Source organism: Alosa pseudoharengus, unplaced genomic scaffold, assembly GCF_046254945.1.
Source record: "Alosa pseudoharengus isolate Yale_2024_CS ecotype anadromous, Long Island Sound unplaced genomic scaffold, YU_APseudo_1.1 YU_APseudo_1.1_scf_5, whole genome shotgun sequence".
Lineage (NCBI taxonomy): Eukaryota > Metazoa > Chordata > Actinopteri > Clupeiformes > Clupeidae > Alosa > Alosa pseudoharengus.
This window is the reverse complement of record NW_027468837.1, coordinates 11,762,329-11,775,946: the sequence shown is the minus strand read 5'-3', so window position 1 is coordinate 11,775,946 and position 13,618 is coordinate 11,762,329. Positions and strand designations below refer to the sequence as shown.

At 41.6% G+C, this 13,618-nt stretch overlaps 2 protein-coding genes across 3 annotated transcripts; one reads left to right on the top strand and one right to left on the bottom strand.

Moving 5' to 3' along the window:
* The first annotated feature begins 54 nt into the window (after window positions 1–54).
* Window positions 55–8,879, top strand: ergic3 (ERGIC and golgi 3). 2 transcript variants are annotated; one of them, XM_076267678.1, is made up of 14 exons: window positions 55–617; window positions 863–933; window positions 1,034–1,121; window positions 1,215–1,334; window positions 1,424–1,523; window positions 2,184–2,349; window positions 2,997–3,054; window positions 4,444–4,458; window positions 4,856–4,887; window positions 4,988–5,084; window positions 6,751–6,815; window positions 6,949–7,085; window positions 7,174–7,229; window positions 7,822–8,879. In XM_076267678.1, exons 1-14 carry the CDS (start codon window positions 530–532, stop codon window positions 7,899–7,901), a joined length of 1,173 nt encoding a protein of 390 aa, XP_076123793.1. In that variant the 5' UTR covers window positions 55–529; the 3' UTR covers window positions 7,902–8,879. The 2 variants fall into 2 exon arrangements, with proteins under 2 accessions (XP_076123793.1, XP_076123794.1); XM_076267679.1 differs by lacking the exon at window positions 4,444–4,458 and having other exon boundaries at window positions 57–617.
* Window positions 5,332–6,605, bottom strand: romo1 (reactive oxygen species modulator 1). The gene is made up of 3 exons (XM_076267680.1): window positions 6,480–6,605; window positions 5,969–6,099; window positions 5,332–5,576 (listed from the first exon to the last, which is right to left on the bottom strand). The coding sequence occupies exons 2-3, from the start codon at window positions 6,097–6,099 to the stop codon at window positions 5,468–5,470; spliced, it is 240 nt and encodes a 79-aa protein (XP_076123795.1). The 5' UTR covers window positions 6,480–6,605; the 3' UTR covers window positions 5,332–5,467.
* Window positions 8,880–13,618: the final 4,739 nt, after the last annotated feature.

Here is a 13,618-nt window from a genome sequence, read left to right as displayed (position 1 = left end):
ACAATTTTGTATTATGTGGTGCATGCAAAACACTGTACCACAATTACCCAAGTCAAAGTTGCCTCAGGCTAGTCGAGAAGCAACAATGTAAACTGAACATTTTCAAATAACATTTTGAACATGACAATGCCTTGAGAAAAAAAGTTCGCTCACAAACGAGTTTCTTTGAATGTCCCCTTACGGCCCATTGAAAACATCCTGTTTGGCTGGCTAAGAATGACAAGACAAGCGCACTAACTTTTCTTGGAGAAGCCACAGAGACCACTAGCTTGAATATTGCCTGCCAAATGCTGAGCCACTAAAGGTACACATTAGTTTAACAGAACCATTACTGTTATTATAATAGCAGTTTTAACAGCGCCATTACATTAAAGGCTTTTAACCGAAGTGCCGTAGAACTGGCAAAATTATTTCTGAATCGGCACGGTCGTCATACGCGGTGAATTCTCATTGGATGGCACGCTAACCTGTGTACCGGAAGTGGTTCTGATGCGGGAACTGGTGTGACGGTTCTTGCGGTCGGTGTGAGATGGATGCAATTAATAAACTGAAACAATTTGATGCGTATCCGAAAACTCTTGAGGATTTTAGGGTGAAGACATGTGGTGGGGCCACAGGTAAGTCTTAAACGTTACGTGTTGTTTTATCCCAAATTAAACCTAATGTCTTTGTGAGCATGCAAGCACAGTAACGTTTGTCGGTTTGTATTGGTATGGGATAGGCAGCTAGGTTAGCGATTCCTACATTACTGGCTATAAATGTATTGTGGACTTTAGCTATTGGTGTTTCTAACGTATGTCAGTGTGTGTTTTGGAAGGGGCTTTAGCGTTTCATTCATCACCCCCATTTTCCCGTTCCACAGTGACCATTGTGAGCGGTCTGATCATGCTGATCCTGTTCTTTTCCGAGTTGCAGTACTACCTAACTAAAGAGGTTAGTAACAGTTCAACTAATCACAACAATGAAACGCATAACTCCACTGGGACCTAATGGCTCCATTTACTAAGATTGTCTTGTTTGTTGGGAATTTAAGGTGCATCCAGAATTGTTCGTGGACACATCACGGGGCGACAAGCTACAAATTAATATAGATGTAGTCTTTCCTCATATGCCATGCGTCTGTAAGTTTGCCCGGTCTCGTCACACAACACCGTTTTGATAAAATGACAAAAGGTTTTGTTCAACTTTGGGTCAATACCTGTTTTGTTCCACAGATCTGAGTATTGATGCTATGGATGTCGCTGGAGAGCAGCAGTTGGATGTTGAGCATAACCTATTTAAACAGAGGCTAGACAAGGACGGCAACCCTGTCACTTCTGAGGCAGACAAACATGGTAAACGCTAAATTACAACCCTAACATGTCATTATCTAACTGTTACTATCTTTTCACCATATTTACACCGACATACTTTGCGTCCTTAGATTTAGGTAAAGAAGAGGGTGAAGGGGAGGTGTTTGACCCAAGCAAATTGGACCCAGACCGCTGTGAGAGTTGCTATGGTGCTGAGACTGAAGACCTAAAGTGAGTCTCCTTGCTCCTCTGAGATCATTTAGGACACAATTCCATACTCCTCCACCCTGATACACACAGCCATGATAGACACAGTGTGTCTGAAGCTTGTGCATCCGTTTGTGTATGCTTTTCATTTATAAGTATAAGTATATATACTCTTTTGATCCCATGAGGGAAATTTGGTCTCTGCAGTTATCCCAATCCGTGAATTAGTGAAACACACTCAGCACACAGTGAACACACAGTGAGGTGAAGCACACACTTATCCCGGTGCAGTGAGCTGCCTGCAACAACAGCGGTGCTCAGGGAGCAGTGAGGGGTTAGGTGCCTTGCTCAAGGGCACTTCAACCGTGCCTACTAGTCGGGGTTCGAACAGGCAACCCTCCGGTTACAAGTCCGAAGCGCTAACCAGTAGGCCACGGCTGACCCAATGTCCAAATGTACATTTATGTCCTATATAAAGGGATTTGATGTTATGATATTTTCCCTGTATGATAATTGTCTCAGGAAATGTAATGGTTTCACAGTTTATGGTATTTGTCAATAGTGTGTCTATCAAGGTTACCACCAAACTGACCGACTATACAAATTTAGCTGGGAGCCAGGATGTGGGGAAAAAATTTAATGGTGTAAACAGTTTTTATTTATTTATTTTTTTGCTTGTTGTAGATGTTGTAACTCCTGCGATGATGTACGAGAGGCTTATCGACGGAGAGGCTGGGCGTTCAAGACACCGGACACCATTGTGCAGTGCAAGAGAGAGGGCTTCAGTCAGAGAATGCAGGAACAGAAGAATGAAGGCTGCCAGGTTTTTGGATTCCTGGAGGTGAACAAGGTAAGCTCATTACCACGCCTCAACCAACCAAACTATCACAGGCAGTTGCAGCAAACAGTGTTTTTTTTTAAGATTGGGTTTTTGTCTCATTTTATGAGACTGAGAGTAGTTAGAGGTATAGCACGCAATTCTGATGAAATGTTGAGCTCAACAACCACTCAAATTACACTCCCTCGTTTGGTGCTCCTGAAGTAATGGTTTGACTGTCTGGAATGATGGCTCCATTTTGAACTACTTTGTGTACAAAGCCAGGACTGCATGCTACTAACATCTGGACTAGATAGATAGCTAGATAGATAGATACTTTACATTACATTACATTTCATTTAGCAGACACTTCTTGACCAAAGACTTTATTGATCCCCAAAGGGAAATTCAAGGTCTCAGTAGTGTACAGACATCACACCCAACATGCACTTACAGCAGAAAAAGTATTATAAGTATATACATATAAAAAAACTCCACTGTACAATAGAGACTATATAGAGCTGTTCACTAAATTCGGCTAAATAAATAAATATTATTAGCATTGCTGACTATACCTATAGGAGACACAAACACAGCAATTACTTTCAATATGTTTCTGTTAATGTGTTTCGAATTGACCATGTTCTGTTTACCAAGCGTTTCATCTTGTTTTTACAAAGGTGGCAGGAAATTTCCATTTTGCGCCTGGCAAAAGCTTTCAGCAGTCTCATGTCCACGGTAAGAGGAGCCATGTTATGATGATCACTAAACATCAAGAGCTAGTTTCCGTAAATGGATTATGGAAATGGATAATGGATCCTAAACTAAAAGATCATTTTAATTAGAAAAAACTCTTTTGAAAAAAGCTTTTATCCTAGGACTAGGCTTAATACGTGTATGGGAAACTGGCCGTAAATGAACGCTCTGGCTGATGCATCCCTACATCATTCTGTGCACACAATTGTAAACATCACCCGTTATGCAGTGATGAATGTTATACAATTATCAGGAAAAGTGACATGTCAATAAGCCATTCGATAATACTAGAGGCTACAGTCAAGGTCTCCTGCCTTAACTGAATGCTGTATTGCAGACAGGCAATATCATTTGGTGCATTTAGATTTGCCCTTAGCAATCAGACAATAGTTGAATGTGTTAAACACGTGGGAATTGGGGATAAAGTGGCTAAAAGCTTGTAAGTTATTGGGCATACTATATAGTATGCTTGTATGAGCAGAATGCACTAGAATTTGTTGTAGAATCATTTCCCGTGTTCTTACATCTGGTGGTTGTGAAGCTGTAAATTCCTGTCCTGTCACTTTCGATGCATGTTTCTATCCCTCTGTCTCTGCCTCGCTGTGGCTTCTGTTTTGTGGTGTGTCCACTAACCTGCAACCCCGTGTCATATTCAAAACAGTAAAGGTTACTAAAGGCTAAATTTTATAAAGTTGGATGATGCTGGGCATATGTGGGTTAATGAATGACCATCTCTCTTCACTCACTAAAATTCACAATCTATGCAACTCTCTTGGAGTTTGATTTATAGGAACTGTCTAATGCACCTCGACAAAATGGGACTCTTTGAGCTTAATTTAAAGTGTCAGGAATAAGAATTATATCTGAAAATAGCTTTTCATAAGCATTTTTTCTTCAGTTAAGTTGATGATCAGGCATCTTCAATTGCTCTGTATCTCTTTCTGAATGTGCAAAGCTACTTGGCACTATTGAGGGGAATACTGCTAACCTACTGTCTCTGTCAGCATAAGTAACATGGTTGAGAATGAGTGTTATCTGTAACTGTTATCTTGCTAACCTTGTAAGCAGCATATCTAGAAAAGCAACATGCTTGTAGCAAGATGCTTGCATAGGCTTGGTGATGCGCATGGGCCAAGGACTTAAGTATTTAGAGATGACTACAGAAAAAAGAGACAATGAGCCGCTTTTAACGTGAAATTGGCGTAAACGATTGAGTTCATTCTAGTCTTTATACTGTCCATAAATGCACAGCACACTGGAAGGTCCAGTGACCACAAACTGTCCTGTTGGACCAGACGCTTCCCTTCATCCTCTCTTCCTTCCTACCTCTGTTCCAATCATGTGGTGACTCTTTTTCTCTTCTTTCTGCAGTGCACGCTGTGGAAAGTAAGTTAATCCTTTTTGTAGTTTTTATGTTACTATTTGACAAACCTCCCCCCAAAAATTCAGAAAGAGCACTATAAACGATGAGCTGTAGTCACAGGACTTTAGAGAAATAGTGACCATTTAAAATGACCCTGTTACTGAACTATTTTTAATTTCTCTTTGACTATTGCTTCTCTATGGTACGGGTGTTGCTAATGCTGTGACTTTAAGCTTACTTTTCTAATAATCTTCTTGCTATGCTTTAGGGTCTAAAACGACTAATTCTGCTTCAAATCTCAATTTGTGATTGACACGGCTCTCATCAAATCTCAAACAGCAACACAATAACTCCCACCAACCACTAAGAATAAATGTCAAGGCAGTTGTACTAATTTTTTATCTTTATTTTTGTTTTCAGTTCATGATCTGCAGAGTTTTGGATTAGATAATGTGAGTATACAGGTTTGGTTTATTCTGTAATGCGTTTGTTTGGCCATGTTGAATCACTTGACCGATTGACTTGATTTTGGTTCCCACCTCTGGTTCACAGATAAATATGACACACATAATTAAACACCTGTCTTTTGGCAAAGACTACCCTGGTATTGTCAACCCACTGGACGGAACTTTCGTCACAGCACCACAAGGTGAGTTATTGCCATCCAATACACACTCTCTACTTTATGCATGTCTCACAGACTAAGCTACCACCTATGTTGTCTCAGTGCAGCACCAATCAGGAAGCGCTTAAGGCGATAGATAATAGATACTTTCTTCATCCAGAGGGACATTTTGTGGCATGCAGCGTAGACTTTGAGACAGACACAATGCCCTTATCACATCATCTTGTGATAAGAGGACCAAGCCCAAGTCATTCCTACTTGAAGCCATTAGTGTTTTAAATCGCAGTCTTTATTCAGTGTGTATTCCTCCAGCATCTTTGTATTTACTATCAGGGTGGCATCGGGAAAAAGGTATAAAATTATTGTGAAGAGTCCTGCATGATGTGACCGTGTCGGAGGGGTTTCCTCTAGCAGCGGATTCCCATTCCAATAGCCATGAATGTGCCGAATGTGCCCCCACTCTGCATCATGGTCTTCCCAACGCCCCCCATCAGTTCTCTTCCTCTCATTCCAATCCTGGAAATGAACAGGGGGGAAAAAAACATTTCAGTCATCATTCAGACATTGATGCCCCGATTATGTTCACTGTACTTGATCCTAGTTAGCCTGGTTTTAAGTAGTGCATTGCTTCCCCAGTGACAGCGAGTACTTTAACTTCATTAAAGTCGTGAAATGGAAATTAAATATTTGCATTCCCAAGTGAATTGTCCATTGATAATAATGACTGTCCAATGTCAATTCACCAAACGTAGTCAACTCACACCAAAGCTGCATGATTTGGGGTAAATATCTTAACTGCTATTTTCCTGACAGATATTGCTACTTGGAATATTAACTGCAGCCTTTGCTATTGGCTAATTGTAATGTCAATTAAATTGATTAACTGTGCAGCCTTAATTCACACCCACCTTAAGCAGGAGAAGGTTCCGAACATGGCCCCCGCTGCCATTCCAACAGCGAAGCCCATCATAAACCCCATTTTCACTCTGTCAACGCAGCTTGGCTGCGCTTGTCCGTAAGGTCCGACGGCCACCGGCATCTAGAAACAGTGTCCGAAATGATGGTCATCAAAACTAATTGCATAACATCGGTGTTTGACTGGGCACGTTTGCTAGCATGTGGCTAGTAGTTTTAAAACGCGTGCAGACATAGCAAGCGATATTTCATTACAATATTGGATAGCATGATGGTTAAATGCTGCCAAATGTGTTTCAATAAATTCAAAATCCAATTATGTTAATAAATGACATCCTGCGAAGACAGTGTCTTGCTAAGCGAACAGGCTAGCAAGCTTTGCTACATGTCACCTATCTCTGGCCTTGAAAACAAGTTTGGTAGCTAACTAGTGTAGACATACAGTTTTGCGTATTCTCCTCACACGCAACTGATAACTTTGTCAGTACTTTCGGGTAATATTACCTTGTTTCAGAGGTTGTTCAGATCCTTCGATGAACCAGGAGAAAATTAACCTGATGTATTTCTCAAGCACTGTCCTATGGTCAGAAGTAGCGTCGATCTATCGAGACTCCATTACTTGAGAGGAAATGTCGTCTGAGAGGAAGAAAAAATAAGTGGCATAGAATTTGAGTAGCGCCCCCTGTCGTCTATTTCACAAAACTTCTTTGTACATATCCTTGATCAATGAGTGTATTTTGCATCGATTCTAACCTCTATTTAATTATTATTCCAGCGTCCATGATGTACCAGTATTTTGTGAAAATAGTGCCAACTATCTATGTTAAAGGAGATGGCGAGGTAATTGAAGACTACTTGTTCAAAATAAAGTATTGTACTAAGTGGTGTTTTAAATTGCTTTTCAATTTCCTGCTTGTTTATATATATATATTAAACATGTTTAAATGTTGGTGTGTTTATTTGTGTTGATCAGATGGTGAAAACAAATCAATTTTCTGTGACTCGTCATGAGAAAGTGGCCAACGGTCTGATAGGAGACCAGGGACTCCCAGGAGTTTTTGTGCTATATGAACTTTCTCCTATGATGGTGAAATTCACCGAAAAGCAGCGGTATGCAGCAAATACATTACTTTTGTTGTATGAGTGTGTGGACATTTTAATTTTACTATATTTTGATTCTTTATGTGCCTCTTCCCAGGTCTTTCACCCATTTTCTGACGGGAGTTTGTGCAATCATTGGCGGTGTGTTCACAGGTGGGTCTATTGCCATTTTTCCTGGTGTATTTTCCGGTGTTCTTTACCAGAAAATGGTCCAGTGTTTTTGTATACCTAGAGTTAAGCCCCATGTTTTTTTATTTATAGTGAATCTTAATTTGACCAAAAGTTTAGATGGAAATTACATTAACACGTAACAAGACAGTCATTTTGCAAACACATGTCAATGTCATTAACTGCCAAAAGAAAACTTTCAGTCAAATTCAGATGAAGTATAAATCTAAATTTGGCAAGGGTATGAACATTTTGGGTTTTTTTTTTAAAAACTCTCTTGAGGTGCATGGTAATATTAACAATGTACATGTATATAAACATCTACCCAACTTTGTGGACCTTGTTGATTTGGGTACCATATTAGTATTATTAAAGCAGGATGTCAGGAATAATGAATTACTGCTTTCCAGAGCTGGAAATGCGTGGAAAATTGGGGGAAAGTTATGATCAAAAAATGATTAAGAGACTGAAAAAAATAACCTGAAGGGGGGAAAAAAGAACAGGAACCTGAAACATTACATAATATATTTGTTTATTAATTCAGTGATCATTTTGTTTTTTCCTTCTTGCACTTTAGTGGCTGGACTCATCGATTCATTAATATACCACTCAGCAAGAGCCATCCAAAAGAAGATTGAGCTGGGAAAGGCATCGTAGCCATTACTATTTTTTTAACAACTGTAATTAAAATTGATGCAGCTCTGGTTCCAACAAGTTCTGTCTGTAAAGGGAAGGGCCACAGACTGATTCTCAGCTCATGGTAAATGGAGCTCTTATTTTCAACACTCAGACAATGCAGTTCTACTTTTGTGAATTGCCCTCCCAGATGAGACTTGCGGAGTCTAGGACGATTCATCTCTGGCTTTATCAAATACAGTACTTCCCACATATCAATTGGAATCTAAGTTTTTTTTTTTGTTGATTTCTTTAAGCAATCACTTTTGGCATTGTTTTTTTCTTTTTCATTCTCAAGAAGGTGTCTGAATTTCTTTGAGGATCCCAAAAACACTAATACAATTAAGCACCAGTTTTTTTCGCTATTATGTGGAGATGTTGCCTGTCTACAGAATCAAAACATGCTGGCACTCCAGACCTTGATAGTAGACACATCTCATTTTACAGCCAAACTTCTATGAAGGTTTAATTCCAGTGGTGCCGAATGCATTTAACACTCGACTACCGTCTAAACTGGAGAAGAAGTCGCTAAAACAGGAGGAAGTTGGGTCGTCCATCGGGTTATATACACTCACACAGAAGCACAGAAGGTGCAAGATGTGGATACTTTTATTGTGTTAGCACCTTCACAAAAAAAATCAGGAGCTGGGGTTTGTGTGTGTGCGTGCGCGCGTTTGTGTGTGTGTGTGTATGTGTGTATATGTATGTATGTGCACGCGCGTGTGTTTGTGTGTGTGCGCATGCGTGTGTGTGCATGTATGAGTGTAAGATGGGCAGATGTTTACGTTGGTGTGGGTGTGTGATCTATGTGTGTAGGGATGTTCCTGTCTGCTTGATCTCTCTGTACGTGTGTTGGTGTCTGGTGCTTTGGACAGCCTGTGTTGTGTCTGGGAGAAATGTATTTATATTTTGATTGTCCTCTACCGTTTTTAAAATGACAAATAAATAATTGAAAACTTGCTTTTGTTTTGCATTTTCTTCTGAGTGGCTCTTCCTTTTGATTTACTACTCACACAAAGTTAGGGATATCTGGCTTTCGGGTGAAATTTTATGTTTCAGTACTGAAACATTGAACTGTTGGACATGCTCATTCAAAAGTTTAAAGAAGGTCACATTAAGTTCACCTGTAAAAGTTATAGTGGACTTTAGGTTCATCCTGAAATTTCACCTGAAAGCCAAATATCCCTGACTTTTTGTGAGTAGTGTATATGAAGAGTAGACATCCTTTCAGTAGTCTACTTTGCAGTGTGCCAAGAACTGGTGTTCTTTTGGTGTCACATCTGCAGCTAAAACAGATGCAGTACTGCTGAGTGAGCATTCAGAGACTGCGATTGGGTAACGCAAGACTGAATCAACACTGGCTTGCGCAAAAAAATGTCATAAGACATTTAGCTAAATTTACACAATTAAAGACATAAAAAATGTACAAAAGTGGATTTGTGCCCGGCCTGTGCATGACCTTTCCATGTAGCCAAAGGAAGGGACTGATTTGTTTGGAATGCATATAGCATCAGATGATGGCTACAAGGCAAAGGATCTCCATCAGCTTCATGAAGTGTTATTTGTATGCCATTGAATGTGACTGATCTAATGACCTATGTTTAAAGCACCCCTTACACAATAGCACAATGACCGCCTTGTATTAGTGGAACATGTTCTAATTTATAAAAATGGAGGGGTAAAACAATAATTAATTTATTCCACCAGGGGGAGCTCCATTCATGCTCAGGAGAAGGGTAGACTTAGGATGACTGTTACTGTGGTCAGTACTGGTGGTTGGGGGTGGGGGTATGACAAATCATGCTGTGAGTCATTTCCGGGTAGTGTCACAGTAACACATCTATGAAATAAACTAAAAGTATTTGGAGGAGGGGGTATGTGACTGTGCTTTGTTACAACATTACTGTGATGCTAAAACTTCAGTTGCAGACAGTCTCTCCTGGGAGTCTTTTGAGCTGGAATTCCTCTTCCGCTGATCTTTTTATGGAAAATTTTCCTTGACCTCCCACATCCGACTGAAAGGTTGTGACGTATTCCACATGAATATGTGAGTGCAAGGAAAACAACTATGACTGTTTGCGGATGTTTTCAGGCTTAATAAAAGCAGATTGAATTTCCTATTCCTCCAGCGCCATGATTAATTGTGACGGAAAATACTCACTCTGAATCAGAACCCAGACTAGCCTTTTTAATCCCATCTGGAATGGAACACAGAGTCTAAATCCAAGAAACAGATACTACTGTACAAATTAAATCATATTCAAATGTTGTGCTGAAAGTGGGAAATAAACTAAAGAAATGTATTACCATGTAGTAGAACACTATAACTTACCCAACAGAAACTCTAACATATAATAATAATATAATTCTAATAAAACACTTTTCCTCTTTCTCAACCACAAGACCTCAAACGATAAAGTCACTTTCCTTCATCCCTGCACTTTCAACGACACTCATGACTAAGTCAGCTATTTCACTTTTCACCACAACATTTTGTCCACCCTGAGTAATCCAGCAGGATGTCAAGGAGCTCCAATTTTAAGCACACGTGGGGACTACGCTACTATTTGTACTTGAGGGCACACGGTAGCACAGGACCATTAAAAATCATGTAGCACACATTAGAGAGAATGGGGAGGTGACAATTCCTTTTGGACAAGTGCTGAATACCGTGGCCTTACATCATTGGAAATCCATGACCCAGCTTTAAATCCATGGCATGCATTTATTTCCGATAGATTTTTTGAGGCTGTTGCGGCAGACAATCAGATGGAATTTAAAGTGGTAATTGACTTTTAGCATCCCTGTAAGCCATGCAGGTAATTCCTTACTCACAGCTTCATTAACCCTTGGGGGGTGAGGTATCATCGCCACCTCCACTGGGCTGCAATCCCCCACCCCCATCACTGCTGAGTCATTGGTGGGGGGTAAATATTTAAAAATAGCCTACTTATTCCTAATGCTTAATGCATTCCTCATTGATGGTGCTAAAGCCCTGGGGGTCCCTCGGGGTTCCATGGGGGCAGTCAGCTCTGTTGCTGAACAAGGGCGCACAATGGTGCATTGATCCTCCGACAGACTCAGATATGCGCATGTGTGAGTGAGGAGAGGACTAGAGAGACAATCAGCCTGATGGCCCACTACGGCACGGTGAGAGAGACAAGAGAGCCACTGACACAATGCTTGTGTGCAACATGTCCTGAGCTGCAGAAAGGACTCTCTTTCCTTATTATGTTCAGCACCTAATTCTGTCTCTTCTTGTCCACCCACTCCTCCTGGCTCTGCTCTCCCAAGTAGGCCTGTTCTATGAAGACAGACCCTTTTTGTATAATGTCAACGTGAGTTACATCTAAACTCCAGGAACTGTCCCCTGGAAGATATGGTTTAAAAAGGAAACCATGCAGGACCAATGTCGCAGGTCATGCCATTACTGCAGGTTACATGAGAAACATACAGTACATGAATGCGAATGCAACAGATAGTACAGAGGCTCTCGGGTTGCTTCCTCAAGACACTGGCATCCTCCATCCCCTATAGATGCAGACCCTTCATGGAGTGGAGTCAACAGAGGTGATCTAGGTAGGGCACACAGTGTACCGTTTTGACCAGTGACACCATACGCATCTGCGCTATGCGCAGGCTCTATTAAGTTCAGTGGGTCATCTGAATTCAAGACATCCAGCAGATCCATTACAGGTTATGGACGCTAGTGAACTTTTCTCAGCACTGGCCCGCTCCGCATGTGTGGTAATGGCACAATGACCTAATGGGCCACCCTGCTGCTTTGCATAATCCTTAGTGCTTCACAGGGAAGCATATATTGTTTTTTTCAAGATAAGGATGTGATTATGACAGTGCATCTCTCTGCACAAGTGGGGCTGAAGCATGAAATTTGGACGGCAGCTGGAGTTGACCATATAAGACTGCAGCCAGTGTTTCTGGGAAGCTGCCACTGGCTCAGTGAATGAATGGGGTTGTGAATGTCGCTGGCACGCGTGGCGTCAGGTTGCGGGTCAAGTGTGGGCAACAACTGACTGGCGCCCTTGCCAATACTCTGCCCTACATGGTAATGCATTGCATATGCCTGTGTTGCACGCTGAAGTGCAAGGCTTTAGGTGCCTCTGGTGCAGTCTTGCTCTTTCACTCCCTTCACTCGTTCCTCACTATTCCTCTCTCTCTCTCTTCTTTCACTCTCTCCTCTGCTCTCTATCTCTCTTTCAGTACACGACTAAAAATAGTCTCACTTTGGTAATGCCCTCACTGAACCTCTCTCCCCGCGCACTTCTCGACTGCTCTAGTCGCGCTCCCGCGCCGTTTCGTGGAAAAGCCAACTGCCCAAGAATGTTTGCTCTTGACATGACACATGTGGAACCCATGTGACAACTTTTGCAGATGTGTCTGTCTATAGGCCCGGCTCCCTGCTCCATTCAACTCCTTTAACTCTCCTCACCTCTCTCCCCTCCTCTTGACCAGAACCCACTTTGGCCGCAAGACCAGTAAACCATACAGGCCCATCAACACTGCCAACGATAACTGTAACTGTACAACTACTGTCTGTTACCATGAAGATATGAATGTGTGCATTTGCCAATGATAAGGAGGAGAGTCTCTCCAAAATATCATTCATGTTTTGATATGATGCCATTAAAAGTTGATGGATTCTGTGTTCATGCCATTTAGATAATTGCTCTGACTGACGCTCAGCAAAATAGTTTTTCATGCCATTATCTTGCGAGTTGTGGAGTTCGCTGTTAAAATGAGTGAGACATTAGAAATCAGTTTGTACAGCTATCCTTAGTTGCTGTCGACACTGAACGGGCCTTTAGTGTTATAAAGTTCATCAATATGATCAACAAAAAAGTTTTCATAGACCTGCACAGTGCAGGACAAATGAGACAGAATGCCCAGTGAATGGCCCATGGATAGCCACTTCATTTGCCTTAATGCCTTTAACTGCAAATGCATGCTGAAATGATACAAAAGAGATTCATGAAAAATCAGTCACTTATATTTCAAAGATGTCAAAATCATATGAAAACAGTGCCTAAAACAACCTTTCCTTAAGAGTACTGGGTACGTGTCTTCTTGGAAGTGACCTCAACTTGGATTCTTGGAAAATCCAAACTCCCCAACTATCCACGCCTCCATTCCATGGAAGCAGGAGTACATACATTAGAATACACAGTCTGCTGGAGCACTCGCTACTTGTAACAGATGTTGCAAAAGCAGACAGGGGAGACCTCTGCACGTGTGTGTGTGTGTGTGTGTGTGTGTGTGTGTGTGTGTGTGTTTGGGTGAGTGAGTGTGTGTGTGTGTGTGTGTGTGTATGTGCATGGGCCATGTGTGTCAGTGTGCATATGTGAGTGTGTGTTCGCAGGCATGGGCTGAGTGAAAGAGAGAGGGTCTGTTTCCCGTTCCAGTACTGAGCCCCCTCTGTTCCACTCGGTGGCCCTCAGTAGTGGACAGATGGGGCATAAGGAGAGTGGCGTGGGTGGGGGTAGCCATGTGGGTCACCGTTAATGCCCCCAGACCCCTTTAAGCACAACTGACCACCCCTAACCACCACGCGCAAACAGTTTTAGCCGCATTACACTAAGAAGTCTGTTGTAGGGGAAGCGACACAAAGAGAGTAAAGCACCCTCCAGAGTGGGATTTCACAGAAAGATGCTATAAAGGCTTTAAATGATCTTCATATGCCT

Bases quoted from the DNA above. Each gene is read 5' to 3' on its own strand.
- ergic3 (XM_076267678.1), top strand. From the start codon at position 530: ATGGATGCAATTAATAAACTGAAACAATTTGATGCGTATCCGAAAACT. The intron at 2,350-2,996 runs GTAAGCTCATTA...GTTTTTACAAAG, and splicing joins GATTCCTGGAGGTGAACAAG to GTGGCAGGAAATTTCCATTT. The intron at 6,816-6,948 runs GTAATTGAAGAC...TGTGTTGATCAG, and splicing joins ATGTTAAAGGAGATGGCGAG to ATGGTGAAAACAAATCAATT.
- romo1 (XM_076267680.1), bottom strand. From the start codon at position 6,099: ATGCCGGTGGCCGTCGGACCTTACGGACAAGCGCAGCCAAGCTGCGTT. The intron at 5,577-5,968 runs GTGGGTGTGAAT...GTTCATTTCCAG, and splicing joins GGAACCTTCTCCTGCTTAAG to GATTGGAATGAGAGGAAGAG.